This window comes from Siniperca chuatsi, linkage group LG4 (genome assembly GCF_020085105.1).
Source record: "Siniperca chuatsi isolate FFG_IHB_CAS linkage group LG4, ASM2008510v1, whole genome shotgun sequence".
Taxonomy (NCBI): Eukaryota; Metazoa; Chordata; class Actinopteri; order Centrarchiformes; family Sinipercidae; genus Siniperca; species Siniperca chuatsi.
This window is the reverse complement of record NC_058045.1, coordinates 4,629,410-4,655,906: the sequence shown is the minus strand read 5'-3', so window position 1 is coordinate 4,655,906 and position 26,497 is coordinate 4,629,410. Positions and strand designations below refer to the sequence as shown.

At 40.4% G+C, this 26,497-nt stretch overlaps 1 protein-coding gene across 1 annotated transcript; it reads right to left on the bottom strand.

Annotated features, from left to right (window-relative positions):
• Positions 1-7,329: 7,329 nt before the first annotated feature.
• snx33 (sorting nexin 33) lies at positions 7,330-25,995 on the bottom strand. Its single transcript, XM_044193709.1, has 2 exons — positions 23,604-25,995; positions 7,330-9,666 (listed from the first exon to the last, which is right to left on the bottom strand). The coding sequence occupies exons 1-2, from the start codon at positions 25,033-25,035 to the stop codon at positions 9,413-9,415; spliced, it is 1,686 nt and encodes a 561-aa protein (XP_044049644.1). The 5' UTR covers positions 25,036-25,995; the 3' UTR covers positions 7,330-9,412.
• Between the last annotated feature and the right edge of the window lie 502 nt (positions 25,996-26,497).

The following is a 26,497-nucleotide window of genomic DNA, read 5'->3' as shown; positions in this document are numbered from 1 at the left end:
ATCTTATCTCTGCAAGACGTAACTCACATCATTCTCCCTCATTCTCTATCTCACATTTTTCTCTTGTAGTCACTGTATTTGTCTTAATATCTTTCGGTGTTTTTTTCCCCATCATTTCTTTCATTCGTGATCAACCAGGGTCACAGGAGTATCATCGGGGCACTATGGCATTTTATGACTACACGATTTGACTATATAATATTTAAAACAGGAATTTTGGATGGAATATCACTTTAGACTTTAAAAGGTTGGCAGTCGTATTGGATCCTTCAACACTTCATCACTTCAACAGCTCATTAGATGTGCAATCTCCAGCAGCTGTTCAGGAGCCGTCAGGTTGCAGGATGTGATCTGAAATTTCCACAAGTTCAAGTCTTTTTTGTTGCTTGCAGACACAGCAATGTTTGAACCACATCTTAGTTTCCGCTTGTGCTCTTATTTGCTGAAACCCCATGAACTTTCTCAACTTCACATGAATGTGTTATATACTTGTAGCCCTCTCTGGATGAATTTGGGTCAACAGAAAACAACAGGAAAATGTCCTACTCCAAATCTCAAAAATTATGATACATTTAGCAGGGCTGTATTCGAGTCCACTTAAGTCAAGTCCAAGACAAGTCCGAGACTGAGCAGTTTCAAGACGAGTCCAAATCGGGCTCAAGACCAAGTCAACGCCAAGACCAAAGACCAAAGAAACAAAACAATGTCCATTCAGTATTCTTCATACTGTTGTCTTACTGTTGTTCATAGTGAGAGTCAACTGTAAAACAGCTTCTGTCACTCAATACAGTCCTTTGGATTTAGAAAAGTCTGAAACTTTTTTATTATTATTTTCTAAAATTGGGATTACAAAAATATAATTAAATTAGAAACAAAATATTATTGTAAAAGGCTACAAGCTAGGTATGGAAGTATGAATGTTATCTATATCTTTCCACACATTTGTGCATAAAACTATGACTGTAAGTCAGAAAAGAGAATAGTTGGTTGTCACATCACACACTAAGGAAAATAACTTGCATTAAGAATTTTGAATCTTTATGGGGAATTGACACTGAAAACAAGTCAACTGGACAGTCCAAAGACTGTGATAGGCAAGACCAAGGGCCGAGACTGAGTCAAGCACGATTTAAAACACCCACAAGACCAAGACAAGTTCAAGAAAATAGACAAACTGTCTCTAGACTGAACACAGCTCTGACACTTAGTCTCATAAAGTTTTCATCAAAATGTGTTAATTAGCATGTAATGCTGTAAAAATACAACTACTGTGGCCACTGACATTCTACGCTTACTTTATGTGCATTTCACAACTTAGGACACTGTTGCGAAGTTTAATTTTGCTTTCTGAAATAGATTGGACGTTCAAATGTGTATGGAAAAGGAATTTAGTTATATAACAAAGGTGACGGTTGATAAAAGGTTTATAAAGATACAGAAGTGCTCAGATTAGAACTACCACCACTGCAGTTTCCATGTGATGACTCAGCAGTGCTAAGACTAAACTTTCGTCTTAGTCAATTAAAGACTGCAGTCCGCATTTTGTGTCCTGGCAGAATAGCTTACAGACCTTGTATTTGTCTGATCTAAGCCTGAGCTGTCTCTCTTTATTTTCCCAGCAGTCCCTGCAATTTAGCTACCGGGTGTCTGACTCGCTTGCTATCTAAAGATCTTTGGATTTCACAATCTCTTCACTTCCCTGCAGAAAAACAAGTCTTTGCCATGTGACCTCCTGAAAACGCTCAGCAGAGAAACTATTCACACACAACACATGCATTACCTGTCCGGGCCTGTGGCAAGGAAAAGATTTCATCATTTTAAAGCAAAACACACCAGCACGCACACACGTATACATTCACAACCCAATTAGACATCTGTAAAAGTACCAGGATTCGTGTATCACATGTTTTCCTCCCAGGTACAAATTCTGTAAGAGCAAACCAAAAGGACAGGGATTACTGTGTGTATAAAGTATGTTATCTTGAAATGCACTCTAATGAGACAGCACTCTGGCACACAAGGCAATGGGTATTTCCTACTGTCATTCATAACTAAAAACCAGTTGGAGGAGTTTGTCACACCCTGTATTCTGATGTCACATTAACATACTGCCTCACAGTTAGGGATCTGTGGTTTAGAACCATTAGCACATGCATATACAATATGTATATACAATATAATGCTGGTTCATGAATTTGGTAGATAAGTCCATAAAATCAGTTTTCTTTCCACTGTCTGTGGAGCTGCTTCAGGCTGTACTTGTTGGCTCTTGTTTTTCATTTTGCCAAAGAATTGTTCATGTCGATTAATGCTGAGTGGACTATCCTAAGAGCAAATCGATGAGTCACTATTCAAATATCTGTTTTTATTGTGCAGCAGAGGGAACAGAGAATACATTTTCATGATACATCCTGTCCTCTGTGGACACCACTGATGTCACCCAGCGGTGACAACCATGTTGAGGCTGTTGTGGCCTGATTAACTTGTCAGGAGTTATAGTTGAAAAAAAAAACAGCACCAGCAAAACATTTTGTTGGGACTTTCCGGAAGAATGTGGAAGCATTTTGGGTCCAACCCACTGGAATGTCCTCTCTCGTAGCCAGGCAAAGTGTTAGAGACCAGCTTGGCTTTGGATCGGAATATAGGGTGTTTTTTTTTGCATCTGTACTAGGTGTGTATAAGAAAACAAGTGTTAATGTGAACCTAAGATGGATACTTTTATCCAAAGTGCCCTCCCGGGCCATCAAATCAAACATTCATTGTAACAGTGGAGCCAGTGGAGATGTGACCTTGGTTACACCAAAGTCTGCCTACAGATAGTTTATAGGGTATTTGTAACATCTCAACAGCTTATTAGTCGAGATTACAGAACAAATACTGAGTGGCAGTGGTGTATGAGTTGTAATTATTATTATTAAGAGTAATTATTAAGAGTTCTGTGCAGCTGACACAAATGGTACTGACACTGCCAAGGTGAAAAGTCCCATTTCCAATGCCTTCACCAAGCCATTTGTTGTCTAAGCATGTTTTCACTTGTACTGTGGGGCAGGCAAGACATATGTTTTAGGTGGAATGACTAACTCCAATATGGAATTGCTACTGGGTAGAAGAAAGCCCCTCAGCCACCTGATGTGCACTTTTTTGATGGGTCTGGCAATAACATCTGGATCCAGTCAGTCTGAAGTCTGGGTCACCCCTCCCCCTTATCAATGTGTAAGTGGAGGGCAATAAGACAGCGAGGTGAAGGAGGGCAGACAGAAAGACAGAGACAGACACAGAATTAGATACAAAGACAGCCATACCTTTCATCTAACGCCATCATCAGGTACGGCCTCACTTTTGTGTTTAGTGCTAATTAGCAAATGTTAGTGTGCTAACACAATTAACCAAGATGGTGAACATGCAAAAAATCTGCATGTCAGCATTGTCATAGTCACAATGTTGCTGACGTTAGCATTTAGCTCAAAGCACAGCTGTGTACAGCCTCGCAAAGCTGCCAGCATGGCTAAAGACTCTTAGTCTCATTTCATGTTTTTAACTGTTTTCATTCATTCTTTCCATTTATTTAACTGGAACTTAATGAACCCTTGTCATCTATAAATTAAACTATTAGCTGACATGTCAAACACTGACTGAATTTAGGCAACACGAGTTCTACTAACTACATCTGCATACCATGTACTGTTTATTTTCTAAGGGCTTTGATTCAGGATGAAGAATGAATGTTCAAGTTAAGAAGAAACATGACTCATTGTTTGCTGAGAGACTTGGTTCCCTGCACACATGTGTCAGTTTATAACAGTTTAGAAATAAATAACCCATTTTCTGGAGAGGTTTCAAATTTGCTTCACAAAGTGACAGCTTAGCATTTTACAGGAGCTGTATGACCCCCAAGGGGTCCCAATATATATATTGAGGGGTCACAACATGATTAAAGGAAAAGGGAGGAAATTCAACTTTTCTGTTGCATCAAATCATGTTTTTCTGACTCTATCTCATTTTGTTGTGAAATGTTTCTACCTCTTCAGGCCTTCAAAAATCCTTCAAATGAATCAATCTGAGAAAGAAAGAATTACTCTTTGGTTGACAACTCATGTCCACACTAAAAGGCCACATAACCTGGGTTTTATGGTCACAAGTAGACAGGCCTATTGCTTCTAGGTATCTAGGAGGTGTCTGGATAATACCATATGTTTCTGCATAAAATTGAATGAGAAAAACATTTATCATGACCTCTCTGGAAAGGTCAAAATAAGACTTTTCCATGATTGCTCATATCAGAAATTCAGTGAATGGGCAATAATCACCCCCATAGTCTTGCAACGCCAGGATTCCTCTACCAAACTAACTCAGTAGAGCCACTAATCTGTTTTGAATGTTGGCTTTTGGCCCCTGCAGCAAGCAGCAGGAGCAGGAGGAGGAGGGATTACCAAACCCACCATGTGTGTTGATTGGACCATCTGTTGTCTTTGTTTCCTTCAGATTTTCAGGGAGGAGGACGCTATAATCCTCTGCGCCGTGGAGGTCAAGTCCGTGTCAGTCCAGTCAGTCCAGGAGTGAGACAACAATCCCGTCTGGTCATCCATGAAAGTGATAGCAACGACACATTCTTAAATCAAGTATCCTTTTTATTGTTGTACATACAGACCACATACTTTAGGTAAGCTTACTTAAATGGGTGGGAAATTTGACATTTAAAACTTGGAATCTTGACGTGTTTGAAAAAGTCATGTGTGATTCATGTCTGCAGTCAAACCATTGATGCAGACAGCTGTAATGCTGCTGGGACCTAAACACATTTGCTGCTGTGCTCTGGAGCTCAGACTGATTTTTCATTAAGGGAAACAAATGAGGACTATGGGTACGCCGTGTCCTCTGAGGTATCCTGTCGAGGGGCTGGAGGTGCAGTTTTCCTCCCCAGACTATGCAGACATGAAACTGCTCCTTTCCTTCACTCAGCATCTTGTTTTTTCTTTTTTTCTTTTATAGACATCTGCTGGCACTTTGGGCTATAACGCTTTTACCATATGCCCCTGCAGCAGCACTGCAGACCTAAAAGAAATCCACGCTTTCCCCTTTAGACGGGTCAGTTGCTTTGGAAGTTTAGGACATGAAAAGAAGTTAAGAATGTGCTAAGTAATGTAAATGTGACTTGCAACATGACACCCAAACATGACCAGATCAGTAGCAAAATGTACATTACAGTGTGATAACTGAAATAATGCTTTGCTTCCAGATATTTTGAGTTTTTTATGACACAACTTCCATTTTCGCACCACGCTGGAGCCGTTTCAAGAACTGTTCCCTTGTCCTGGAAAAGAGGTAGTTAGCTCATCCAGGCTTCAGCTGTGTCTGATGGAAAAAGCCTAAAAGAAGGCAAAGTTAACTGGTTTTCATCTCCCCCACTTCCTCGCTCACACAAATTGGGTTGCTGCGAAGAAGTGCAATGTTAGCATTATTTTGGCAATACCTCAAGTTTTTGGAACTTTTTCTAAGGTGTCATTTTACTGCCTTTCTGCTTCACTAATACTCTGTGGTGTACATCGTAGAAGTGTGTGGCAGACAAACTTAATTAGACTGAAAATAGCTCCTAAATTTGCTTTCACCACTCTAATTAGTGTGGTGATTTATGCTTTACATTTAAATTTTCATTCCTCTGTCAGTCTTGGGTTTCTAAGTGATCTTGATGATGTCTCCTCATGGCACATGTCATGAAGGTGACATCATCCTGCTGCTCCAGTTGCATACCAAAACCTGAGAGAGCCTGAAACATTACCATCAGACCCAGGCAAGGGGTTCAAATATAAACATCTAGATTTTCTTTTTAAATTGAAAAGACCGCAAGCCATCAAGTGCATCTGTAAAGTGCACTGATACTTTGTTCTTGACAGCCACTGGAGCAACTGTGATCCTTTAGCATCACTGTATGTCGACACAAAGGAACTGTTACTATAAAGGTACAAACTAGTGTTGTTAAGACACCTGTTGTCAGGGTGAAAACAGAAGAGGGAGCTCAATATTCACGAAGTCTATGCCAACACCTCATTCACTTTAACAACAGAGCTGATGATTTGAGCCGTCCAAATGAAATGTTTGCTTCAGAAACATCTGGAACACATTAAAGAGAAACGCCTGGGTTTCACTTTAACATATTATTCTAGTCTATAGTTTGGCATCTATCAGCTGTCTCCAAGAATTAACCCAGCAGGAGAGCCTCACTCATATCAGGAAACTTTCAATAAAATGTTCTTAGACTAAAAGTTAATATCAGAATGGGTTTAAACCCATAAGAACGAGTCTCATAAGTTCAAATAACTATACTTAAACAAGAATAAATATTGAAACAAGGCCAAGAGTCTACAGCCATGCTAGTGGCTCTGTGAGGGTATACTTATGGGCACAGTGGTGCTTTGAGCTAAATGCTAATTAGCACTAAACACAGTACAACTGAGGGAATATCAGTAGTTCTGCAGGTCATTAATCAAAATATTGGACAAATTAAATGTTTGACCTGATGGTGTTAGATGATAAATTAAGGGTTCGCAAAAGTTAGTAGAATTCATCCGCTAGGGACCTTAAATATCTGTAGCAAATTTCACAGATATCCATCCAGTAACTGTCTACATATTTTACTCAAAACCAAAACTGTCAACCTCAGTGGTGGCACTGGAGGAAAGGTCAGGGGATCACAAACCTCAGTAGCCTTCATCTTGTGGGGAACAGAAATGCCATGGCTAAAATATAGTAACACGTGCTTTCTGCTCAAAACATACAGATAATAGACCTAACAGATTGCCTACTCCAACCCAAACCTTGAATTTGATGTTAAAAATTCTGCTCTATTCAGACTTCTGGCAAGATGTGCACATATTTCTGTCATTAATTTTCATATAATGTCACTGTCTCAGAATGTTTACATGCATGCAGAATTTTGGATAACAACTTTGTTATCACTTGTACTTGCTCTTGTACTTGTTTTGGATATATTCAGGACAAACTGTTTGTGTGTGTCATCACAAATATCGTGATGAGAGTAATGATAGAAGAAACTGTAGTGGATGCATGCTTCAGTGTCCCAGTTTTTCATCAGTGTTTCCTCTGAAAATGATTTGTGTTTTTTTATACTTGAGGTAGGGGTTATATGGGTTATTGTTAGCAAAATATGATGCTCACATGTTCCAACTATAACACAGAATACTTGAATAGTCTAGATATAATGTGTGCATGGAAACAAACTGACAATGCTGCTATAGTATCAAATGGTACTTCAAATGATTACTGATTGATATTCCAGTTATACAAATCCACAAAGAAGAGAAAGACAGTAAGTGATCACCATCATTACTTTTATTAAGACTTTTAGGTCCCCTTCCCTTAAATCAAGTGACAAATTACTTACTGAAAATCACCATCTGTTATTTCAGAGACTGAAACTAAAGCGTTACTGCAACTCACCAGGTCACACATCCATGTTAAGATACAATCACTTGTGTGAAATGTCTGGCATTTAACTTATCATGCAGCTTTGAAACATGAGAGGAGAGTGTCATTATGAAACCTGATTGGGGCTGCAAGCACTTCTCTGAATGGTTCTTCTCTCGTTCTGCACCTTGCATGTCTTTCTTTTGCCCAAAATCTGTCTTTGCCTTTGGTCTCCTTTGCAGTTTCTTTGTGGAATGTTTCTTTACTTTTTCCAAATGATGTCTTCACATTTTCCTCAGAGTAGAACAGATTCAATTACAAAACCAGAGAGCACATTCACTTTCACTACAACCATACAGAGTAAAAAAGGAAGCCCAGTAGAAAATGTCTGACTTCTTTGGTCTTGGAGAAACTGCGATGAGTGCAAATGCTGACAGAAATTAAAAAAAATAAAATGCAGAAGTACGAAAAGCAAACATTTGTTCAAAAATAAACAAACATAAACAACACCACATTTAGACAGCAATGAGTTAAAGACTGCAGATGTGGACTGAACAGTACCAGTAACTGATACGACATATCTCATATCTGAGTCACGCACATACAGGGACCGTTTGTTTACTGAGAAACCTGCACTCTGAATCAGCGCTTCTTTGTTATGGGAGAACCATTATATGGTTCTCACTTCAAATTCTGAAACTTACAAAACAGACACAGATGTCACAAAATCATTTTTCCTTTCACTTTTCATCCACAACTAAACACACCACTGAGAGATCAAACCCTCTTCCATCAAAATGAAGAATCAGTGTCTCACAACTGACACATGGACACTGGGAATTGCTTGAGGAAAGGCGTGTGAAGCTCACAAAAACAGTCCCTACACTTCTTGAGGTAATGCTTATAATTGCAACGCAGACTCCATAAAAACCTCTAAGGTTAACACGACGCTAAAGATAGTCTCATCAAACCACAAGTTGCCATGAAATGTTTCTCTCGTTAAGCAGGATGAGTAATTACTGAGTTATTGGAACAACTCTTATTTAGAAATAAACACTCACTCAAACCAAATACAATAGGGAAATGGCAAGTTGATGTTCTGCCTCAGACAACTAGTTAACCCACTTCAACTATCTGACTACTTTTCATACTAGCTGACTGGATAAACCTGCTGCTACATACGAAGGCATCACTTTTTGTTTTTCACTGTGGAAAAGGGGATTGATCAGCACAGTAGTTGACTCATTTCACTCGCTCACGCACACATAAACGCACCCCTACATTATGACCCACTAGTATATAAAAACATGTGCAAACTTGTTTCTAAATACAACTCATTCCAAAAAAGTTGCCCTATAAAACACAAAGCATGCTACAGACAAATGGTCCATTTAAAAGTATTTTCATTCCATCAGAATGCCTCAGATCCTTAAAGGTACTTGCTGAATGAAGAAAGTAAGAAAATGACATTACTAAACTGAATTACATGGTAACAGTGAGTCGTCCACATGGTGCAAAGTTCAGACAGACATTTGTGACCTGTTCTAAGAGATATCAGAGAAACTGACATGAATAAATGTCATGATGTTGGAGAGAAGGGGACCATTTTAAAACAGAACCCGTTTCATGGCGTGTGTTACACTATAGAATATTCAACTATAGATTCGCTATGAATTTGAAACCTATATTCTTATGTTAATGTTACAAACACCTTAAATTATGTAAAATAAACAATATGCTGTGACATTGCCTATGTGATGTGTATGTCAGAACTAAAAGGTACAGTAGGTCTCTAAAAAAACAAAAAATGTGACTTTGAATCCATCAAAGCGAAAGACTGACTTTGTCTTTCCAGTAACTACTGCTTCATTTATCTGCAAGTCTTTTCAAACTGAACCAAACAGGACCAACACAAAACGCCTTGATAAAAGAGTCAAGACTTCTCTTGTGTGATTTTTGGCATCTTGAACTGGGCAGCAGTTCGGTGTCTTTACAGACAGTCGTACATGCGCAGGGTGCGCTCCAGTTGCTGGACAACACGTTGGTAAAAGGCTATCTGCTCCTTGAGGTAGGCCTGCATCATGTCTTTGAAGTCCACCTCTCGCTGCTGATGGAAGTGGCTCATCTCTGCCTGAAGGGCAAACCCAACAGTCCGGCAGCGTTTCCTAATGCCGTCGGCCTCGTCTTGGTCCATCTTCCCTTCGTCACTCATCCGCTGGCTCTCCTTCACCTTGGCAAAGGCACCTGGGTTAACAGAAAAAGTTATATTATTTCAGGAGGCTGCTTAGAGGCCAAAATGAACACTACAAGTTAAAAGGTCAGTTCACCCAAAAGACAAAAAAACAAAACATCTCGTTCTCATTTACCTCTAGTGGTGTGTTAGTTAGTTTCGAGTTAGTTCTGAGATATCCATCTCTGAGGTTATGCCTCCACCCAAATACAACAAAAATATTTCATCACTTACACATACTGGTTGTTTTATTTCTTAGCTTTTCAGATTTTCTTCTCTTAATATTTCTGGCTCCATCCCAGTTGTTTGTTTTTACGGAAACATTCTGTACTGGTTGCTCTGGATAATTCACAGAACACACTGTCAACAGTTTTCATATAGGGACTACTTCCTACCAGTATAGTCACTATGACAACTGTTGAAAGTGTTCAGGGGACTGATTGTTGCTGCTGTTTGCTGTTAAATTTTGAATTAACATTTTTTATGCTGTGAGCAGCACAAATCAGTTTCTATGCACCACCATTGTATTGGGGTGAAAGCATAAATCTTAAACAGACAGATACAACCAAACTGGGTAAATACAACCAAAACTACCTGAATGGCTACATAAGTGAGAAATTATGGGGGTTTTTTGTATTTGGTTGGACTGACCTTTTAATGTCATTATCAACTAAATAGTCACTATTTTCAGACAATTTATAGTCACTGAAAAGCCGTAAAATGTGCTTCTGATAAAAGGATAACACAAAAACCCTAAAACAAAAGTTGTAATAAAAGTTACATATAATTCAAAAAAACCTCTCAGATCTCAGATTTGTATTGCTCTTTGGGTGGGTCTCTTTTACTGTACGTTGTGGTATATGAAGAAAAGAAACTGCTACAGTAATGTTATGCCAATATCTCAGCAGTAAAGACCAACATCGTAACTTTTCCCCCAGATATTAACTACTGCAAAGCTGTACCCTTTATAGGTAGAGCAGAGAACACGCCACACAATTACTTTTTGTTTCATTGCATACCAAACGTCTAGTTTCAACCACAGTCACCCAGACTGCCATGATGTCACTTTCCAAGTTAAGAACATGGCAACCTAATGGCTGCATTTCCCATCAGATTAGTGAGTCTTTCTCAATCTCATACCAGCTGAGCTCGAAACCAGCAAGACTGATTTTAGTCAAACATCACGTAGATAAAGCTAGCTAGCAGAACTAGTTAGACATGCTAGTTGTTCTGTCTTTAATGTATCCGCTGCAGTATACAGGTTTTATCCATTAACTCTATCTGTGAGTTCATGCTGCCCTGGATTTTGTATGGAATTCCTGGCAGAAGTCTGGGAAAGCATGAACAGCAATTCCACTCTGTTCCAGCGAGGAGGCGTATGGAGGTCTGTGGTGCTGACCTACATTCATGTATTCTGTTTTCCATATGAGAGGAGAATGTGCATCACCAGATAGCATGTCTGTGGGACATAAAGGAAAGGTGCTCGTGGTTGTGTGTATGCGTGTGGAGTGAGAAATAATGGAGCGTTAAATCAACATTTTTGGATCAGCTAATGCAAAATCTCATCACAAAGAAAGTTTGATGTGCTCTACCTCACAGCAAAAATCTGCTCTCTAACTTGATGCAAAACTATGCCATTACAGCCGCAAAACACAGGTTTAAAAAAGAAAAAAATGTGACATAATTAAAAAGCAAGGCTGTTTACGTTTTCTTCTATTGTAAAACTCAATTCCTCTTTCAACATGTTTGGATCAGCTAATGCAAAATCTCATCCCAAAGACAGCTTGATGCGCTCTTCCTCGCAGCTAAATCTGCTAACTAACTTGATGCAAAACTATACTATTAAAGCCACAAAATACAAGCTACAAAAAGAAAAACTGTGAAAGAATAAAAGGCAAAGCTGTGTAGGTTTCCTACTATTCTAAAAAACAATAAGCTTTCTGCCTCTTTTTCCCAGGTTAACAAATGCTCTATGAGACATGGCCAGTGGTCTGGAAAGTCACCAGATTTGTTTATCTTGCCCAACCAGACTGGCTACCACGTTTTATGGCTGGGGCCAAAGAAAGAATTGAACTATTTCACATGTGACAGCTTCATGGGTCTGTGCTGAGTAGACATTAGTACTCTGTAGGGGATTAAGAAGGGGTGAGAGGAGAGGAGAGGAGGACGACAGTGTTTAGGGGAGCTTAAAACACACACATGGCTTTCTAGCAGGGTTTCTGCAGGGTTCACCAAGTTAAATTTAAGACCTTTTTAATACAACACAGAATACAGACAATATGGCCTAGAATTATTTATTATTATATCGTTTTTTTTCAATACTTCCAAGCAGTATATAAAAATAGTTCCTAATGATATAAATAATTAAATCAAGCGACCTGGACCCACATATGTGGCAGGAAAGTGGGTGAGTGGATAAACCATTTAGAAAATCATTAATACATTAAGTTAATTTAAGGTGTCGCTAAACTCAACACTTGCCCATTATGACAGAATGAGCTTTCTGCCCACTGTAGCTAGCTGTAGCGGCAGTGTTAGCCACAGGTCTGATGGTGCTGACTGAAACTCCACAAAAAAAGGATTGAACAGCCTCCTGCAGCACAATCCACTGTTACAACAATACCACCTTTAGTTCATAAGTGTGTAATGTCCCCCGACAAGCCCTTTTTTGAGGGGACTGAATTCCATGCTTTTTAAGACCTTTCAAGACCAATAAATACCCTGCCTAGTTGAATAAGTCATACAGTATGTGCAAATATGAGACAGAGAGAAAAAGAATGAGGACAGTCGAGATTAACTATGACCACAAGCCTCCGGGCGACTAAACTCAGGCATCTGCTATATTCCCCATTCCCACAGCCCTCCCTGGGCGCGAGGTCAGGAAGTATAGCACTTCTCTACGTCTACATCAGTCTTCTATCCGTTTGACACAAACATGAAATTTAAGAACAGATATGTCCCTTTTTAAGTTATTTGTTTTTGTTTACAGAGACAGGGCACTTGTGTGCTTGTATTTATGTATTAGTGGGGATGACATTTCCAAATTCCCTATGGCTGAGTTCCTTTTTAAGCAAAGCCAGCATTATTTTTCTCCACAGACTGCTGATTTTTTTAAGAACATTAGAACACAGCAGTTTTAAGACAAGTGTGTGTCTAATTTTAACTCATTCTCATCTGGGACCAGTCAGCGCTAATTAAATCATTCTTCCTGTTTAATCATAAGGTGGAGGCATTATTAGACTGGAGTGGAGCCAGTTTGACCCCTGTAAATATAACATGGCCTGGTAGGTGGTGTGCTAGTATCAACTGTTTGACAAGAGATTTTACTGGAATGGGTGTCTTTAGGAAGCCATGTAGCATGACTTAATTCATCAGAGTAACTAGTAAGCTGAAAGTCAACAGTCAAAATGTTTTTTCATATTCAAAATCCAACTTCTTACAGTATTGTAGCCCATGGTTGTGCTGTGCTGTTTTATTTGTCTTACAAAGTAACTAGCCTTTTTATCTTCCTCTGGCAATAATAATTATATTTCCAAAACAAAGACATTAGGAAGCTGTTATTTGGGATGAACTGAAATGACCCCAGCATTACAAATCAACATATGCTTCCTCAAAAGTTGTACTTTCCCTTTAGAGGTTAAGTTGAATAATATCTCCAATTATGAAAAATATTGTTTATTGCTTCACAATCCTCTCGAGGTATGTGAGTTTGTGTGGGTGTGAGGAGTGAAACAGTGTTGGGCTAATATGTGAAAGCGTAGCCACTAGTATGTAATGACTTCACTGCTGCAATGCAAACCACAAAACACACAACACTCCCATTTTTCCTTTAAGACTTGGAACTGGGCTAAAAAAAATTTTTTTTGCAAAGTAAAAGTAAAAAATATTTGGCCGGTAATGGCATGACATTTTAAAATCCAAGATAATGTGCTATGGTTTGGTGAATCAAGTGACTGAAATAGCCATTACGCGTGTACATTATAATATACTATAGTACCTTATATATACCCTTAAACTGCTTTAAATCCAAATATTGACAAGAAAATGTGGTGTAGTATTCCATTTCGAATTTGCATAATCAGAATGACTCAACAGTGCACTGTAAAATAAACTAATCTGTGAATTTGGTTTAGTGACTTCAAACACAGGAAGACCTAACGTGACTGAGTGAGATTAGTGGGTGTTATTCACATTGGAGTGGACAGACAAGTAAACAGAAACATTTTTCAACTGAGGACAAATGAGGCTTGTCACCATAACACACTGACCATTAGTAAAGGGCTCTGAGTGTGTGTGTGAGATTGTGTGTGAGTGTGTGGAGGGGCTGACGTCTGTGTCTAGCACCACAGTGAACTGATGAGATATTTGTTTTCTGTTGATCTCTCAAAAAATGTGAATGAAAATTGGAACAGAAAAAAGACTTCTTACTGCAACATATTGATGTTACTCTTAGCTGAGGTCTTATAGACCACAAGAAAGTGCCATGGAGTCTATGGGAAATAGGCAACGCTAGAGGCTGGGTGACGTAGGGAACTCACAGGGTTAAGGTTAGTTGGTGAGCTAGTGAGCTAATACACTAGCAAGTCAAAAAATATGCTAGTGCTAATCAGTCACAATAGCTCTCTGGGCCTCTTTCTATTTTCTTTGTATTGTGGTGTCATTTTCTTCTCAAGATTGTACAACATTTCATTAAATAATAAGTTATTGAATAGGGGGAAAAAAGCTTAGCTAGGAGAGCTAGCTAGCTGACAATTAGTTAGCTAGCTAGATAACTGCTGTGTCTCAATTCACGTTCCTCCGTACATACACTTGCTATTTTGAGTGCATATGTGCGTTCATACTAACAAATAAGGCAAAATGCAGTGCACTATGAGTATCCAGATGGTGTACTCATAACGGTCAAAAAGCTGAGTGTTGAACGCTAATGGATATATTATTCGAACTGGATACTGGACCCAATGATGATTCCAATGAGAACTGCTCACCTGGCGCATACGCTAAAAAAGTTTTCTAGCTTCCGGCTTTACTTCCGGGGTGTGCTGCCCACTGAATACGTGCAGTAGTGTTTCTCCCGCTGGCCCCGCCCGCGAGTTCCTGCTCGGCCCGTGGACTTTACATTGTGATGTCGTCACGGATGTTTAAATCGGAATCCGAATTGCGACGCAGCATAACTGTCAGTTAACTGGCATTAACTTTCAGTTAGCAAGCTTGTTAGCTTGGTCTCTAATTGGAAAATAAGTTCACACAGTTAATTCAAAAGACATATTTGTATCATTGACTCCTGTCTCATAACTATTCCTCATTTGTGGAGAAGTTTATACTCTGACAGAGGAAGGTCAAGTAAAAGTGGATGGAGCAACACAGCTAATAAGCTACGATAGCTTTCTCTATTTTGGACTCTGTGGCTTTCCGTTCCGTCAAAGGTGAGCACTGTCAAGAAGGCACAAATTTCGACTGTTAAAGTTCACTAAAGTTGAACTTGAAGCAAAAAATAGTGCATATTTACTTCTCCCCCACGAGTGAAATTAGTCTACTAATTGCCGTGATTCCATTAAAATTCATTGATTTCACTTCAAAATGTTGCCATTTCAAATGCTGGTATTATCTTTGGTCGATAATGACAAGACAGATCAAGGTAAATACTGACATTTAATCTTGACGGAGGAGAGGAGAGGAAAGGAGAAAAGGAAAGGAAGGGAAAAGACAGGACAGGAAAGAAACAACATGTGCAGAAGCGCTAAAAAAAAAATTGAGAGGAAAGGGAGGTTTTAGAAGAGAAGAAAAGAGAAGAAGAAAAACTGAGACACAGCTTCAAGAATGCATGACAGGGTCAAAAGGACTCAGCAATATCTGCCAGTGTTTAAAGTGGGCCTTAAAAGCCCAGAGGATACACAAACATGAAAAAACCCACTGCTGAGTAAGCTAACAGTAATAGTGTTTACAGCAGCCAATCAGATACACAGATAAAAACAGAGCTGGAGTCCATATCCTGAACTGAAATGAGCTCAGCCGGTTTTAGTCATCTCAAGTATCTTTTGTCCACTTATCTTCAAGGCTAATTTTTACTCTGAAGAGTGGCTATGGGACACTGAAACAAATATTTCCAATTCTTTGATTTTTTTTATTACTTCAGGGATCAGGAATGTTCAAAACAGAACCACCCTCTCTAGCCTGCACAGGGAATTAGTTACCAGAAATTTTTCATCTGTGACCGGGCAACTTCCTCTGCACGCTCAATATTACTTTGTGAACGGCCACTACGTTTTTGACCATGACTTCAACTGTTACACTTGCAGAAATAAGACACAGAGCTTGCAACAGCTCCAAAGCTCATACTGAAGTTTTTAATTGAAGCAATGCAAAAAGATGTTCAATAGATGTTCTTTTTCTAATATGAGAGAATCTTATCCAAAACTATTATATACCGCACTTCACTTCACAGATGGTGTTATAAATCCCACGCTTGTGTCAGACATGTTCCTATCAAGATGCACTTGTTTATTAAAAGAGATATGCTCAGCACTGATCTTGAAGGGAAGTACAATTCATCTCCACTGCTAATAGCCCTGTTAGTTTATTACACAACGTTCCTCTGCAGGGGGATTTATTTCATCCTTTTTCATCTCAGATTTCCTATATTTGTATGGAAAAAAAAGGGTGCTGTCACAGCGAAATCAAAAGTTGAACTGCATATGGATACAAATATTTGGGATTTCCAGCCACCATTTGGAACTAAATGACCAGCTTTATTATGGTTTTGGCTTTTCAAATTCAGCCAACCTCACAAAGTTAAGACATTAAAAACACATCTAAAGTACACAAGTAAAACAAATGACCTGTATCAACATTAACTGTGACATTATAATTCCTTTGTATAACTTATTTTTATTACTTTAATCTTTGTGAGACAAGAGTTGTGATGTCCTGAAATCCCTCCGGGTCTAAAGGCTTTCTGTTCTGTTTCTGATTGTGACATCAAATTCATTTATAGAAATTCAGCTCTGTTGTCATGGAACAGATGTATTATTTCCTCTGTGTGTTTGCCCTGTAACTTTTGTCAACTGAGAAGTGTTGCAATGGCTTGATAGAGACAGCACTAATCAAAAATGTAAGATGTTCCTATGATGAAAGACGTTTGGCTGATCAGAATGCTAGTTGTACTTGCCATCACAATAACTTCATCCCTGCAATGTGGATGTCCAACGATTGGGAGACTGATGGGGTAAATACTGCCTTTCAACTTAACACAAAGAAGATTAAGTTTTAGTTCTGGGATACTTTAGCTGCACTTTAGCTGCACTGGGGGACTTAATGGACAGAGCCAGAAAAACAATTAATCTGTGAGCTAACTGGTGAACATGATGCCAAAGAATGAATTGATCAAAACATGAACAAATACAGATGGCACTGACTTCTATTTTCCATTTATTCATGGCAATGTAAGCATTTGGAGAGTCAACCTCCAAAACCACTTAGCCTGTAAAGCGTCGACAGGGAGTGAAGCCTTTCCCAACATGCACTGAGCAAGAGGCTGGGTACACCCTGCACAGGTTGTCAGTCTATCACAAGGCTGAAACATACAGACAGACAAACATGCACATCTATAGGCATCTTGAGGTTTTCTAGTTAACCCAACCTGCCTTTCTTTGGGCCTGAGGAAACCCATGCAGACAGAGGAAGACCATGCAAACCCCACACAGAAAGCCTCCAGCTGGCTTGGTCAGCTCCAGCTGTGAGGCGATGGTGCTAACCACCATTTTCACACTGAAAATAGCACTGCGTTTAAGCAGCAATCATTTATTTTTGGCCACTTGGGGGCAGTGGAACAAGCTGAAAACACAAAGCTGTTATATCAAACATGTTAGCATGCAGCTGCCTATTCACACATCCAGCAGATACAGAGCAACATTAACATGCATTTGGAGTTGTGTTTTATCTCTGTTGTGGTCTCTTCTTCTTCTTGAGAAAAATATCTTGCTCTTTAGCTGCTAAATGCTTCACTCTTTTCAACAGCTAGTTGCTAACTTTGCCTGTTCACCATTTGGTGCTGGGCAGGTAGCATACAGAGAGTTTATCACAGCTTTTTTTTTTTTAAACTAAAAACCACTACCTGCTTCACCTGGAAACAGGGATAATGAGAGCAGTGAGAACAAAACAGAAAAGTTGTGGGTCGTAAAACCAAAACAATGAGCTGAAGGACACCAATAAGCCCCCAATCTTACCATGGATGAGTGCTTACATGCACTTTATTGGCTAATGGCCAAATGACGTTGCCTTGCGTTGAGGCAAAATTTAAGCAAGATTCAACTTGGCAGAAGCCGATGCCAATGCAGTGGTCCCATTGAAATGGGCCTTTTTCAGTCTAATGCCACTTAGCCACAAAATCTGTGGAGGAGGGAGGTGTCGGTGGTAAAGACTGCGTTCTTGGAGACATCTGTAATCTCCTTCAGTGTGAAATTGCACTGGGCCAACACAGACAGGAATGCAGAAGCATGTGGACAGACAGTGTGTGTGAAGACGAAGGCCTAGCCTTTGTCAAGATTTATGAGTATGCAAACAGGAGAGAGAAAACATTTGCTCTCCATAGTCACCACAGTCAGCACAGGGGACTGTAGCCAACAAAATAACATGCGATCAACATTCACAAGGTAACGTGACTGGGCCACTGCACGCTTCTGAAACCCAAGCCTGGTTTCACATATACAGGTTTGTCTACCTGCTGACAGCGCCGTATTTTCTTGTGTGTCGTAACCAGTGTATGGAATGTTAATCTGTAACATGTCGGTCTGACAATATACACACGCCATGAGCTCCTGGTCAAAGACATTCATGTGTGTATGCAGGCGCAATCCCAAAACCTGAAGTTAGACGACCCTCTGTTATCGGTGCAGATCAAGGGGGCACACACATTTCCTCAGAACTGGCAACAAAATATCTTTTCCTTCAAACTAATAGAGCCTGCATGTATTTTTGTAATGTGTTGCCATATAGAGGACAACTAACCTCTTGTCCAGATTAAAAGTCTGGCTGGCGTCCCAGGAGAGCTAGCTCATTCTCAAACTGAATAATGCTCTGCTCTGGTGTGGGTTTTATTACACTATCAGCAATAGCTGATGGGGGGAGAGACAAACCACCACACTTTCTATAATTTAGAACAATCGAAATGCCAAAAAAACGAGTCAAGATAAAAGGAGAACAGCTAAAGTCTGTTGCATTTTATTTAGAAAAATGCACTGCAGATTACCACAGCACATTTGTCATAGCTTTTGCTTTGGTTTTATGTAATTTATAACCTTCTTCAGGATTTATTCCAGTGTGGCCTTTTCTAGATAACCCACAAGTTCAATTTAATGTAGAAAGTCATCATTGTTTTGGTTCGTTCACAAGAATTTAACAGTGATTGTTGCCTTACTTTCCACAACACGTCATTCTCTGGACAGAGATGGTGCACATCCAGACCTCATGCAGAGCCAGCGCCTCAGATCTCATCTTACACAACATGTGATCAGATCAGACTGAACTGATACCCACACAGCAGGCGGGTTAGTTTCACTCTATTGTGTACCCTTTGGTGTTTCTTCAAAGCTTCAAGAGGTGGTTTTGTCTCAGATTAGTGAGTCCGTTGTTATCAGGTACAAAATCTACACAATACACATTTAATATTTCAGACCAAATTGATACCAGACCAGCATTGCTCGTTTTATGATTATGTACAATAATTCAAAATAAGTATTACTCATTCAACAGGAGACAGCACAATACAATTCAGAGACCAGGATTGACAACAAACAAGTAACTGTAACAGGCAATGCGGTTGTAGCGGCAGTGCTAGCATCTGCCTCTCACCCAAACGCCTCAGAGGCCCTCTATTCTATAGCAGTGCAATGTAATTAACCCTTCAGGTCAAGATTTTCAATTGTATTCAAACGAGATCAAGGTACAGTAGTGCACTGTTAACAGTCTAAGCCTTCGGACCAGACTAGATTTATTTTCTCTATAATTAAAGCCAGGCCGCTGCCCAGACCGCCAATTTTGATATGGGTGTCTTTAAGTGGAACCAGGAGGGAAAAAGATGAAAAGAAGAAGACAGACGTGATGAGGATAACAAAACAGAGGTGAAGCTTTTGTGACAGACTGACCTCCAGATTGAGCAACAGCAGAGGCCAAAATAGAAGAGACTCAAAGATCTGTCGAGTAAAAGCCAAAACACGACAGAGAAAATGGGAGAAAGACATGTATGGAACACACCCTGATATTTTTCTGACATTACCGAAAATGTTCTCTTCCCTTGATCCATTTTATCAAGGCCACATGCAGTCACTGTCCAACACCACATCTCAAAGACAGTTAACATTCCTGCAGCTCACATGCTCACCAGGATCACAGTTAGAAAGCAGCTCCTATAGACCTCAGTGAAGGGCAAAGTCAGCCAGGAAAGAAGCAATGAGGAGATGAAGAGGAGGAGGAGTGCACCGGAAAAGGTTGACCTCAGTTCTGTATGTTCCGAGTGTTGCCACAGCTGTATCTGGTTCAGCAGAACACAAGTCACATTAAGGGGAGTTATCTGGCAGGCAGGGAATACTCAGCAGAGGAAAAAGGTCTCTGCCTGCACAAAAACACTGCTGCACAACCTCCCCGTGTGCAGTATTCGCTGTCTCTTGGCTATTCAATTCTATTGCGAATAAGTTAATTTTGGTATCGTCACCAAAATTATTTTTTTATTCCTTACGGAGTCTCCGCTGGTTACCTGGCAACCTATCGCTGGCAACAAGACTCCAGGAAGCTACTGCAGACGGCCAAAAAATAGTCTGACACAGCAAACGAGATATAACGTGTTAATTGGTGAGCTTTAGAGTTGCTGGTAGGAGGATTTTGTTACCTTTGGACAGAGCCAGGCTGGCTGTTTCCGCCTGCTTCCAGCCTTTATGCTAAGCTAAGCTAAGCTAAGCGTCTCCCGGCTCCAGGAGAGTGATATCAATCTTCTCATCTAACTCTCAGCAAGAAAGTGAATAGATGTATTTCCCAAAATGAAACTATTCCTTTAACAAAATAAGCAAAACTTTTCATCATCCTTTGAGGGTAAAACCCCTGAAATACCTGTATACTTTCTCTCTCTTCATTTCCTCCTAGTTTTGATAATGTTCCTTTAAAGTGACACCATGTAACTTGTGGCTATGGTTGAAAAGTACAAGATAATCATAAAACATACGGAGTGTAACAGTAGCACAAGTAGAGACGCGTCATAAAGCCAGAACACTGACTCAGTAATGTCACTTACACAGCAATATCCAGCTAAACTTCAGCTAACATTAGCATCGAGCAGGAGTGTGTGTTATTGCTTCATTTGGAAGATGAAGAACATGTTATTTCTTCTTTCAAACATTACACAGTGTTACTTTAAAAGGTCAGTCACCAAAATTTCCACCTTCGTCATCCCAATATAATGGGAGTGAATGAAATTTCCTCTGTGCTGCTCCAAGCATTGAAAAATTTTATTTCAGAGCCAGATAGCTCAAATCTTCGGCATGTGAAACTAAAACTATCTGCATGGCCTTACACCACCAGGGTTCATTAATAATGATAAGTGTTTGTGATTTGGGGGGACTGACCCTTTAATGACATTCAGATGGCTTTGTTTTTCTCATGTATTCCTGCGTGGAGTGACTGCCTGTAACTAGCTGAACTGTATCACGAATGTGATAATGAGCGCCAGCTGTTAGAAGGCGATAACATTTACCAACAGCATTATTCCACACTGGTAGCAGCCCATTCCTTCCCCCTGAACTAACCCCAATCAGCTGATACGGTTATTTGTTTGAGAGCTGACACAGAATGCCGATATGCCGGTGCTCTGACTGTCTTGGACCAAAATCTAACAAGGCTCACTGGAGAACTAATATTTCCCAGTGGGGTTTATGAAAATCAGCCATCACAAACACAACCATGACAGTTACAGGACAATGGCATGCTTTATGATTTTAGGTCAATAAGGTTACTGATAAAAAAAACAGCTGCTGACAGGAATATGTTTGAAGTTAATAAAAGATAACATTGATATACAGTATATCGTGACGATGCAACCACTGGAAAAAGGATAAAGATGTCAACAAGCGAGTCTCTGAGAACCATCAAATTAAAAGACCACAGGAATGACTGCTGAGCACCAAGTATGTCAGCAAAATAAATTAAAAAAAAACTTTATTTCAAGGATTACAACTTTATATCCTACTGTGATACTTTATGTTCACTCAAGGCTGAACTGTGAATTTACCAGTTTCATCAGTTCAAAAGATATTCAATTACACTTTGAACCTACAGAACTAACCAAAATACTGAGGAAGGCCAAGGTCACAAAGGTTAAGCTAACCTGATAACAAGCCTTATTCCGACTGCCCAGTCCAGAAGCCACATCCCTGCCTAGGTCACTCAGGTGTCCTTGTCACATGATGGCTGCTGGTTGTAACATTACACTGCAACAAAGCTCTTGCCTGTTTGTCTCATCAAACTTTTAACAGAACCCAGAGGAATCTTAGGTGAACATCCACAACAAAAGCAAACAGAAATTAAACATAATAGTAATGTTAGGTAAATAGTTGGATCATTTCCAGTCTCTGATGTCAGCTGTTGTAGAAACACTTTGCATAATGTCAGTAATATTATTAAATAGAGCTTTTGATATAAAAACAAAGTGACACCTACTCTTAAAAAGTAAGCTCCTTGATGCATACACAGTTTGAAATATATATACTTAAGAGATATTGACTATTACACTTCGATGTAATTTCCTTTAGAATATGATCAGAATTAGTGCTGCAACTAACGATTTTTTTCATTATCGATCTGCCGATTATTTTCTCAATTAATTGTTTAATCTATAAAATGTTTAAGAAGATGAAATGCCATTTACAATTCCTCCTAGCCCACTGGGATGTCTTTACTTTGCTTGTTTTGCGCGACCAACAGTGGGAAACCTAAAGATATTAAATTTACTGTCATATAGGACAAAGAACAGCAGCAAATCCTCACATCTGAGAGGCTAAAACCAGAGAATGTTTGGCATTTTTGCTTGAAAAATGACTGAAACGATTAATCAATTATCAAAATAGTTGCCGACAAATTTTCTGTCGAACGACTAATCGATCGATTGATTAATCATGCAGATCTAATCGGTATATAGGGTTGACACCTGACAAGGGATGAATAAATTATTTATCTAATACTCCACCACCTTCTCTTCAAAAACCTGTTTGCAAAGTATTTGTTGAGAATGTGGTAGAGTGTGTGTGTGTGTGTGTGTGTGGGGCTGGGTGGGGATCAAGGAGGTGGAGCGTATTACCTCAGTTGCTCTGACCTAATATTCACCCCCATACTAACACTATGTTTCATTCTTGGGTTCAAATGGTGCATGTGTGAGGGGAAAGGAGATGCTGGAAGCAAAACCCAACCGAATCTGTCATCCAGTTTGTTCCCATTACACTGAGTGTGTTATTCTTAATAATTACTGAAGCTTTTGCAACACTTTCCCAGTGTAGCTGCTGCTTGTCTCAATTGTAGGATGTGCCAGCACTATGCAGCTGGGAGACCTGTTACAAAGTTATTATTGGTTCATTAATAATCTCCCAGAACCTTGTAGAGCCGTCTCCCTTCAACACAGCCATATCTTCTGATAAATTCTAATTGATGTGACATGAAAAGCCCATTATGTGGGCTGATGGCTGGAAAAAGTTATAATTTTGTCGTTTCAATAGGGAGCTGTCTTTGGACATTCAGTTAAAATATGAATGAAGCTGCAGGAATACAAATCGGATGGGAGGCTGAGGATACATCCAAACATCTGTGTTGATTGTGAACGTAATCATCATCAACATTTGTGATTTCCCTTTAATGGAGTTTGCATGCAGGACATCAGAGAAATCTCTCACACACTGAAACTACTCAGGGGCAATTTTACCTTTCTGTAGATGAATAATGTCGGGGAAGTTGGCGAGCAGGCCTTGGTAGAGCGACAGTTTGTCCAGCATATGGAAGAGGTCATACTTAGGTTGCTCTGCAAACATCTCTCCAATGTTCTCATAGGTGCGGCCTGTATGGGAGATGGCGTTGTTGAAGGTGTCTGAACTGTGGGGAGGGTCCAGCATGAACGCCTGGCTGATAGACTGGAAGGCATTTCCCAGCCGCTGGAACTCCTTCCTGAACCCACCCAGGTGCTTACGCACCAGCTCCGAGGCGACATGTGTGAGCTGCATCACACTGTCATCCATTTTCTTAGCGAAGGCCTTGAAGGAGTCGACCCGCTCCTCTACGTCCTGAAGGTCCTGGTGCTCGTTAGGGATCTGGAGAGTCAGCATGAAATGGGCACCCACCATCTCGTCCTTCTCCGCCCGTCTCTTGCCCAGTTTCCACTGCTTGTCATCAGCACACATCAGAAAGTGCTCAAAGCCTTCATACTGGGAGAGGACTGGGTGACTGGTCATGTGGTTCATCCACAGTATCAGTCGTCTCTTACGCTTCTCGATGAAGTCTTCCTCAAATCGCCCCGTGGCCTGCTTCTCAGGCAGGTGAGGCACGGAGATAACAGTGAACTTGTGCAGTAAGCGGTTGTACAGCCAGTCAAAGTGTTTGTAGCGCCTGTAGACGGGATGCCCCGTGTGGCTCGGCGTGACCCGGTATGAAATGTACGTCTTGATGCCCTTGAACTTTGTCTGTTTAGTGGGGTCTTCGATGGAGCAGGAGAACGGCTGTGGGCTCTCCTTCCACCGGGGCCCCAGGGGACCCATATCGATGGTGTACGACTCAGCTATCTTTGCCATCATGGGTACATCACCCAACACGAACGCTTCTACCCCTGAGCGGACAAAGCTGGAAAATCTGTTCAAGTTCCTGCCCACCATGCTGCCTTTCCTGGAGCTGGAGATGCTGTCCTGTCTCTCCATGTGTGGTTTGGCCCGGTAGTGCACATTGGGGTTGTTGGACAGTGGGCTCTGATTGGCATGTCCATTGGCACCAGGGCTCCTAGAGGGGTCAGCATCGTCCACCACTGTCGATCTGTCGTCCCAGTCGTCCCAGTCATCGTCGTCGTCGTCATAGTAACTCTGCTGCAAATGCAGAGGGGTGATTGGGGTTGAGGGGAAATAGGAGGAGTCATTTCCTAAAGATCCTGCCGGGCTTATGGAGCAGTCAGTCACGTTGGAGTTTGAGCGAGTGCGAATAATTTCCACATAGGACGCAGGGAAGAGACCCCTCTCTCCTCGGCTGTTCTCCCCCTGAAACCAGCCGTCCACTGAGTTCTCATCAAAGATAACCAGTTCCTCATTCTCCTGGATGCTGATCTCCTCTTTGTTTTCACTTAGAAAAGTGTAGATTGCTTTGGCTTTCACTGACATTTTGATACTCCAGTGGGTCCTAAAGCAACAAATTCTACATGCACATAGTGCCTAGTTTATATTGATGCCACTGTCTTGATGCATGCCGTGTTGGAAACATCTAGACACTAGCTCACTGTAATATTTAAACTCATCTCAAATTACATGGCAGCTGTTGGAGCAAGTGTGCAACAGCACAGCAGGAACTGTGCAAACTTTAATGATCTGACACTTAAACACAGGAGAAGTCAACAGTTATGCAAATGTTATTCTATCACTTCTATCCGCCAAAAAAAAAAAAGTCTAAAATATGCAGACTGTGACCACTAGCATCCTCAGCCCATTGAGTCGATCGCTCTATTGTCTTATTATCTATTATGCCTAAAAGTCTAACAATACCTTCAGGCTACACAGGCTCTATAACACATTAACTCCCTCATAACAGACTCTCTACCTCCTTACACATCACAAACACAGCAGGTTCAAAAACAAAACTGGTTTCACCGAAGAGCTTCTCCAAAAGCACCGAGGGAGGTTTTAATCCTCAGAAACTGGTCTGCAAAGTCGCGGTGTTGACTTTCCGGACACTTGTTTCTCATTACGGAGCCTAAAAAATGATCCTTGATTAAAAAAAAATATTTCCAAGACAAAGTGGCCTGGCGTGAAGAAAAACAGAGGGATGAGTGATGGTGCCCCTGTGCAGTTTGAGCCTGGTCCGCATTCCCTCAGACTGAAACTTGCTGCGTTTTCCTTGTAAACAGGTTCCTGTCCATCTTCAGCCGATCCTTTAAATATAACAAAAAAGCAGAATCACCAACGAAACAGTCTCCTTCTACAGAGCATCAACACGCACCACGGGCCAGAATTGTTTCTTTGGGTTGGTTCCTGTGCGCGCTACAACAAAGTAACTCTTTCCATGACGTTAGGCTTGGACAATTGAAGGCAACTTCGCCTTTTTTTCATCAGCTCCTTTATTTTCTACGAAAGAGGAGAAACTGGCTCAACACCGCCCCCAGCAGGAGAAACTGATTATGACCTACAGCACAGATCACAACATCCACGGGAAACTTTATGTAATCAGGCTTCAGAGATGATGATGATGATGATGATGATGACAATGATGACGATTAAATAGCTATTATTAGTAGTAGTAGTACTAGTAGTGGTAATATGTCTTCCTGCATATATGTTCATATTATAGCCTCGATAACTTGATTTCAACAGAATAAAACTGTGCATTTGTTAGTGAAAGCCACCGCTATAATGCCACTATAAAGTTATATATAGCCTTGGCCTACTTAGTTCACATCCTAAACAGATATTTACTAACCATAAGATGTTCAAATTCAACTTCGCATTTTGTTTGTATTGCACCATTTCATGTTAAAGCAGTTCAAAGTGCTTCACAGGGCAATGAAACAAAGCAGAGACCAAATCAGAATCAAACATCAGAGTAAACTGATGCACAGTACAGTACAGTTTT